General features: G+C 43.9%; 1 protein-coding gene across 1 annotated transcript; it reads right to left on the bottom strand.

Moving 5' to 3' along the window:
* Positions 1–2,689: 2,689 nt before the first annotated feature.
* On the bottom strand, positions 2,690–5,527 carry LOC114585880 (interleukin-36 receptor antagonist protein-like). The gene is made up of 4 exons (XM_077919797.1): positions 5,464–5,527; positions 4,054–4,170; positions 3,707–3,837; positions 2,690–2,911 (listed from the first exon to the last, which is right to left on the bottom strand). Exons 1-4 carry the CDS (start codon positions 5,525–5,527, stop codon positions 2,690–2,692), a joined length of 534 nt encoding a protein of 177 aa, XP_077775923.1.
* Between the last annotated feature and the right edge of the window lie 1,066 nt (positions 5,528–6,593).

Genomic DNA, 6,593 nt, shown 5'->3' with positions numbered 1-6,593 from the left:
TACCTCGGGCTAAGAACTTAATTAGTTCTGGAGGTCCGTTCTTACCCTGAAACTGTTCTTAATCTGAAGCACCACTTTAGCTAATGGGGCCTCCTGCTGCCGCTGCGCCACTGCTGCACAATTTCTGTTCTCATCCTGAAGCAAAGTTCTTAACCTGAGGTACGATTTCTGGGTTCGCAGAGTCTGTAACCTGAAGCGTATGTAACCTGAAGCATCTGTAGCCCGAGGTACCACTGTAGTTTTATGTTTTGATTACATAGAAATCCTGTTTGGGTGTTGCCTTCTATGGGATCTAGTCCATATCACACCCACAGAGCATCATGCTTACACAGCTCAGTAGATGGTATAGAAAGCTGTCTAGAAAGCAGAAGGTTGGGGAAAGCTAACATTCTAACCAGTGCCAGATTTAGGGCAGGAAGGAAGGAAGGAAGGAAGGAAGGAAGGAAGGAAGGAAGGAAGGAAGGAAGGAAGGAAGGAAGGCTCTATTTATGCAGTTACCTACTGAGAAGATTCATAAAAAGCAACTGCACCAAAATGAAGTTATGTGAAAATAAGAAATATTTAAGGGGCGGTGCCAAATTATAGCTTCGCTCAGGGCGACATATTACCAAAGTCTGCCCCTGTTCTAACACACGGGTAGAAAGTCCAGAGCAATAGTTGAAGGCGCTGATGTGAGAAAGTACTGTGCCTTAGTGTGAAAGATCCCTCTCTGAAGTCTCTCCTGGGCTTTACACAACATTTCATAGCTGCTTAATGGCACTGGTGGGTGTGATTTGCATGCTCCTGTGTTTCAGGATGCTTGAGTAAGGCTTGTGGCATCCTATTGTTCCCAGAAGCTGACACTTGGAAAAGTGAAGTAAAGCAACAAGCTTTTATAGGCAAGAGTCTCCTCCCTCACCTGCTTCAGCATCTCTCAGGCCCTTTTGAGAATGCCCAGGTGGATTTTACCTCTTGTATTCAAAAGGTGTTCGGGATTAGAAACACCTCTGAATCCATATAACTAATTTTTTTAGTCTTTAAGAGAGAGAGGTGGAGACAGTGCCTTCTGCAATGCTGGTTGTAGAAGTTGGTTGTTGTTAGAAATGAAATAATGGCCCCCAAGACTTAATACCTTGAGTGTCTTAAAAAGAAAACTATCTTGGACAATATTGGTAAATTAGGAAGGCTTTATTAGTTCATTTGCGCAGATGGGTGCGTTAGCATGGGATGCCAACCAGCAGCACACTGATCGAGAATTATACATGGGTTTTTAAAGTCACTCTCTCTCTCTGCTCCCTCACAGAGAAGATGTAGAAAACCCCAGTTGGTCAAAGACAAGCTGTAAATGACATAGGAAGATTTTCAAGCTAAGATTCTGGCATAATTTATAGCATAGGATTTGCAGCGAGTCAAGGAACCTGTCTGATGTATACATTTGGCAATCGTACAATACCGGAGACCTTGATCCTCAAAGCATGGCCCTTAGATAAGGGTGCTTCCCTTGAGTTAGCCAGCTTCCCAGCTTCCTAGCTTCCTACAGCAGTTCAGCTGGTCAGGTCAGGTCAGGTCGGCTTAGTTCACTCACAGTTCACTCTTTACAAGTATTTAGCCTGGGAGACTTACTTTCTGGTGTTACTTTCAGTGTCGGGGTGTCCCTATTAGCATACCCTAGTTTTAGCTTTTGAGGTATATTCTGTCTTTGGTCCCTTAAGAGCAATCTTACAAACTTACATTTTTCAAAGCATTATTCTCTATTGCTCAAAAGTGTCTCTGCTCTGGGCTATTTTGAGACGTGCCGGGTAACCCGTCCCCAAGGTAACTGTCTGCCTCTTATCTTCAGGTTCATAAATCCAGTTGTCTTGTCCTTTCTAAAGCAGTTTTCAGAGTTTCCCTATTATCACAGTATTAAGAATTCTTAGCTGTCTTCTGTTCAGACAAACTCTCTCTACTCAGCTTTTAGGGTGCCTTTTTAGGTCCCCGCATAAATAGTACTATCTGAGGACAGACAGTCTTTTATGGATTTTGATAGCCTTTAAAATCATTATCTATAAAGCACCTTTAAATTCCATTGTATACAATAAGCAGCTCTGTACATTTTTTAGTCCCTAGGGGTCTCTCTTGGACAGGTTTAACTCCTTGCCTTTCCTGGAAACACAGCTGCAATGTGCCGATCAGAAGGTCGGCGGTTCAAATCCTCGTGATGAGGTGAGCTCCCATTGCTCGGTCCCAGCTCCTGCCAACCTAGCAGTTTGAAAGCACACCAAAAAAAGTGCAAGTAGATAAATAGGTACCGCTCCGGTGGGAAGATAAACAGCGTTTCCGTGCGCTGCTCTGGTTGGTTTCGCCAGAAGCGGCTTAGTCATGCTGGCCACATGACCCAGAAAAACTGTCTTCAGACAAACATCGGCTCCCTCAGCCAGTAAAGCGAGGGACCCCACAACCCCAGAATCGTTCACAACTGGACTTAACTGTCAGGGGTCCTTTACCTTTTAGCTTCAAAAGAAGTCTGCTTCCTTTGCCAAGTCTGACTGTTCAGCGGTCAGAGTGAACCTTTTACTTTTCCGTAAAAAAGATAGCTGCAATTTCCTTGTGTTTTTGTAGCTTGAGTGAATACTGGAAGTTCTGAACATGTTAGAACTGAAAGGCATTTTGCTACTTGATTATGATATACATACATTGACATTAAAACCTCCCTCCTCTTTCAGAAGTTCTAATCCTCTTTTACTTTTTCAAAATAAAACTGAGTGATCTCAGCACCTCCTTGATGACTCAAACAAATAGGCTGGTTTGGCTCAGTCAAGGTGCTTAGGAACCAACCCGGGAATGCTGCAGATTCAAAGCTGCCAGTCTCTATTCTGATGCCACTTTTAGAAAAGAAAGTAAAGTCCTTGTGTTCCTTGCCATCGTTGTAGAGATCCATAATGCCTTTACCCTATTTTAGATAAAAAAGCATACAAAAGGTTCAGTAGAAAGAAGAGTTGTGCTGCATCACAAATGAATGCCACCAGTTGCCTGGTAGAAAGCGAGACTTGGGGCTAAATCCCAATGATTGTAACCAAAGCATATAAAAATTCAAAGTTTACTGGGAGCCTCAAGTTTAAATCGGGATTGTGTCATGAATACACCAAGCATTCAGCCATGAGATAAGCCTTTCATTCAAAGGATGGGAGGACCTGTGGCTCTCTAGACGTTGTTGGACTACAATTCCTATCATCTCTTACCTTTGGCTGTCCTGGATGGGGCTGATGGGAGTTAAAGTCCAACAAGATCTGACCCACCACTGGTTCTTCTGCTTCAATTCCTGTCTGCCTTTCATAAGTTTGAATCTTTGTTTATATACCAAAACAGGAATTGTTTCACTCCTGAATTTAAAAAACAAAACAGGAAATAGAACCAGAAGCTGGATAATTAAGGAGAAATTCATAACTAATGAAGAAGAGTGCAGAACCTACAATCAGGAAATGTTTGCTTTCACTAAAAGGACAGAAGCAACCCGTAAAAACCTCAGCAGATCTTTGCCTCTCCCAAGAGACAGGCTAAGAAGACAAAGGAGAGGGAAGAAGCCCAGAAGGATAACAGAGAGAATAATGGAATGCAGTGATTAAGGAAAAAAAGAGTGAGCAAACAGCAGAGAATATCTAAAGTCTTTATCGTGGTGGATGCATCTAAACAAGCAGAAGAAATTTGAAACAATCGAATGTGGCTTTGAACCAGAAGTGAAACCCACCTCCAAAGTCAGCTGAGGTTGACCACCAGATTCACCACAGGAGAGGGTTTGTGCTCCATCTTGGGTGCCCAAAAAGATGGGGAATTTGTTTTCATCTATCCCTCTTCTGGGGGTCATAGCCAACAAGTAATCTGGAAGCAAAAAACAGGCAAAGATCAGTGTGATAAGAGTGGGGTGTGACCATCGAAAGTTAAGGTGCACCATTTCTGACCCTACTTGAAGACAGTGCTGCTGTATCAGAGACTTCCTGACACCTGGTTACCCAGTCCCAGAATTTGCACAAGTGTTCAATCAGTAACAGTGTAGGTCGCAGCAGAGAGATGTCAAGGGATCATAGCCATTGTTACCGGGTGAGTTGCCATCTTTGGGGGCTGCTACCAGCATGTCGTTCTTCAGGAACAGGAACTTCTGGTTAATATCCCAAACCCTGAAGAGCCATGGCGTTTCTATGGGCCTTAAATGATCTGTGATAAAAAGAAGTAACACAAATTTATCAACACACAAGAAAAAATGGAATATTCTAAAGAAGGAACAAGCAACTTTTCAGACATATCTTTTTTCTTCTGTGTTGGAGCTGCAATTCTTTTCTCCCCCTTTTGCATGAAGTGGTGATAGCCATGGTTGGCACAACACATTTTCCATGGTGGCAACATTGTGGAGTTTCTGATGTGAGTTTAGGACTTCCTCTATCCTTAAGATATTGCGCATGCAAGTCATTAAATGTGTTCCGAGTGTATCTTTTTTCATTTGGTATTAAGAATACAGGTTTATATATTGCCAAAGAGACAGCCTAGTTGCAAGCACTATTGACTGGCTGTTTTCAGCTTTTATTCAATGGGATCCAACCTGGCTGAAACCCAAGGACACTAGTTTGACTGGTTTATCCAGGTGAAATCCACCGACTCCCCCTGCTGGTGTGTGTATCAGTTTCCTTTTGACTAAAGGCCCCTGCTTTTTAGAGGAGTTTTGATTCTGACCATGTTCTTGCCCACCTGAACCATGGGAGAAAGGCATAAGCAAAATAACCTAGGGCACAGAGCATGGATGTATGCACATACGAATGACTGAATGACTGAATGAATGAATGAATGAATGAATGAATGAATGAGGTTAGCTAATGAAGCAGGATATCTATTTGGTTATCTGCAATTTGCACACAATATCGTACATGAAATATGTACTTTAAAAAAACAGTCCTGATTGTTTACCACCCCCATCCCACCCCCCAAAATTACCCAATAATTCAGGATAATAATTCATGCATCTGGTGAAATGGGCTATAGTTCACGAAAGCTTATATTGTTAGGAAAATTGTCCAACAGGTACCACTCGTTCTTTGCTGAAACAGACTAACATGGCTCGATTTTTTAGGAACAAGTCCTCCTTGCTTTTATGTTAAACCACCAACATGGAAAATATCCCCATGGGGAATGTCATTTCACTCAGCAGGTGTACATGCATATGGTGACGTAGCATGGTTTGCTGGCTTCCAGAGCAGGTGGGAGCCAGGTGGAGGCACGCACACTAGGGCGTGGGATGCGGAAAATGAAGGGAACCTGCCACAGAAAGCTAGCCCTCGCTGTTGATGCCGCACTGCAATGCCTGCCTGCCCCTGCAGGGTGGAAGCCAGCTAGCAAATTGTGGCCCTTGGCAGGTGAATCCCCCTGATGCCCTTGGAGAGGAGTGCCAGGCTTTGCTCGGGTTGCCCCTTGTCTGGTTCCCTCCATCCGTGCCCACTCACCATTGGGAGAGCATACTGAGCGAGGAGTAAGTGAGCACTAGGCGTAGGTCGGGCGGCCATTCAGAGAGGAGGTTGGCCATTTAGGGAGGGGCCTGGAATGTAGTGGCAATGCCAGGTCAGACTCTGGGGCCCAGATAGCCCTGCAGCAGGCAGGGAAGGATGAGGAGCTGAGGACAGGGCCCAACAGGACGTGCCTGGACAGGAATCCCCACAGAAGCCAGCACCTGCATAGGGGTGGTTGGTTTGCGCCCCCTCAAAATTGTGCCCCCAGGGGTCACGGCCTCCCTGTCCCCCCAGGATATTATGCCCCTGTGAGCCTATATGGATAATTGAAATTCTAATTTAATTTAAGGATCACTGCAGGTTTTCAGAACTTGTCTTGGGCAGGAAATATAAAAGCAAAGCATTGTTTTCACCTGGCTTAGGAAAGTGGTGGAATAAATCTCTCATTTTCTGGTCTGCAGTCATCTTGTGGGGCTTCTCCCTTAAAGTCTCTGTGTCTACTTTCTCCATTGCTTCCCAAGAATTGGTTAAGATTCAGGCTACAAACTCACTCTTCTGCAGTTGTAGCTATTAAAAGAGAGGGATGTAAAATGTTAGGGGCTGCAAAAATCCAAAGTTCCATTGATTGCCCTTCTGCACAATATCCCAGGATCAACATAGATGCATATGTACATAGGTAATTTTATTCATAAGCCACCTTTACATAGTTCAAACCATGCTCAAGGCGGCTAACAACATTTGAAAACTACATAATCACAAAATAACAACCAAACTGAACAAGTTCCACCTAAATCATAATAAGATCTAAAATAAAATATCAGTATCAATCAAAAATTCAGTGTCAATAATAGCAACAACCCATTGCCTAAACAATACCCCAGGACAAGCCTCAGCTTTTGTAGTTGGAGTCAGCCCTGGCCCCACCTCCCAGGCCAGGTGGAAAAGGCCTGCAAGGAAGGAAGCAAGTCTTCCAGGACTCACAGCCAATATAAATTAGCCAGGGTGAGGCGGGGCTAATTACGCAACCAATCTCCAGGAATAAGAATACAACAACAGAGAATCAGATGTTATGCCACTGGTATGAACTGATGCAATATAAAAGGTAAAGGTAAAGGTACCCCTGCCCGTACGGGCCAGTCTTGA

Source organism: Podarcis muralis, chromosome 15, assembly GCF_964188315.1.
Source record: "Podarcis muralis chromosome 15, rPodMur119.hap1.1, whole genome shotgun sequence".
Lineage (NCBI taxonomy): Eukaryota > Metazoa > Chordata > Lepidosauria > Squamata > Lacertidae > Podarcis > Podarcis muralis.
The sequence above is the reverse complement of the archived record's forward strand: the minus strand, read 5'-3'. Positions and strand labels throughout refer to the sequence as shown.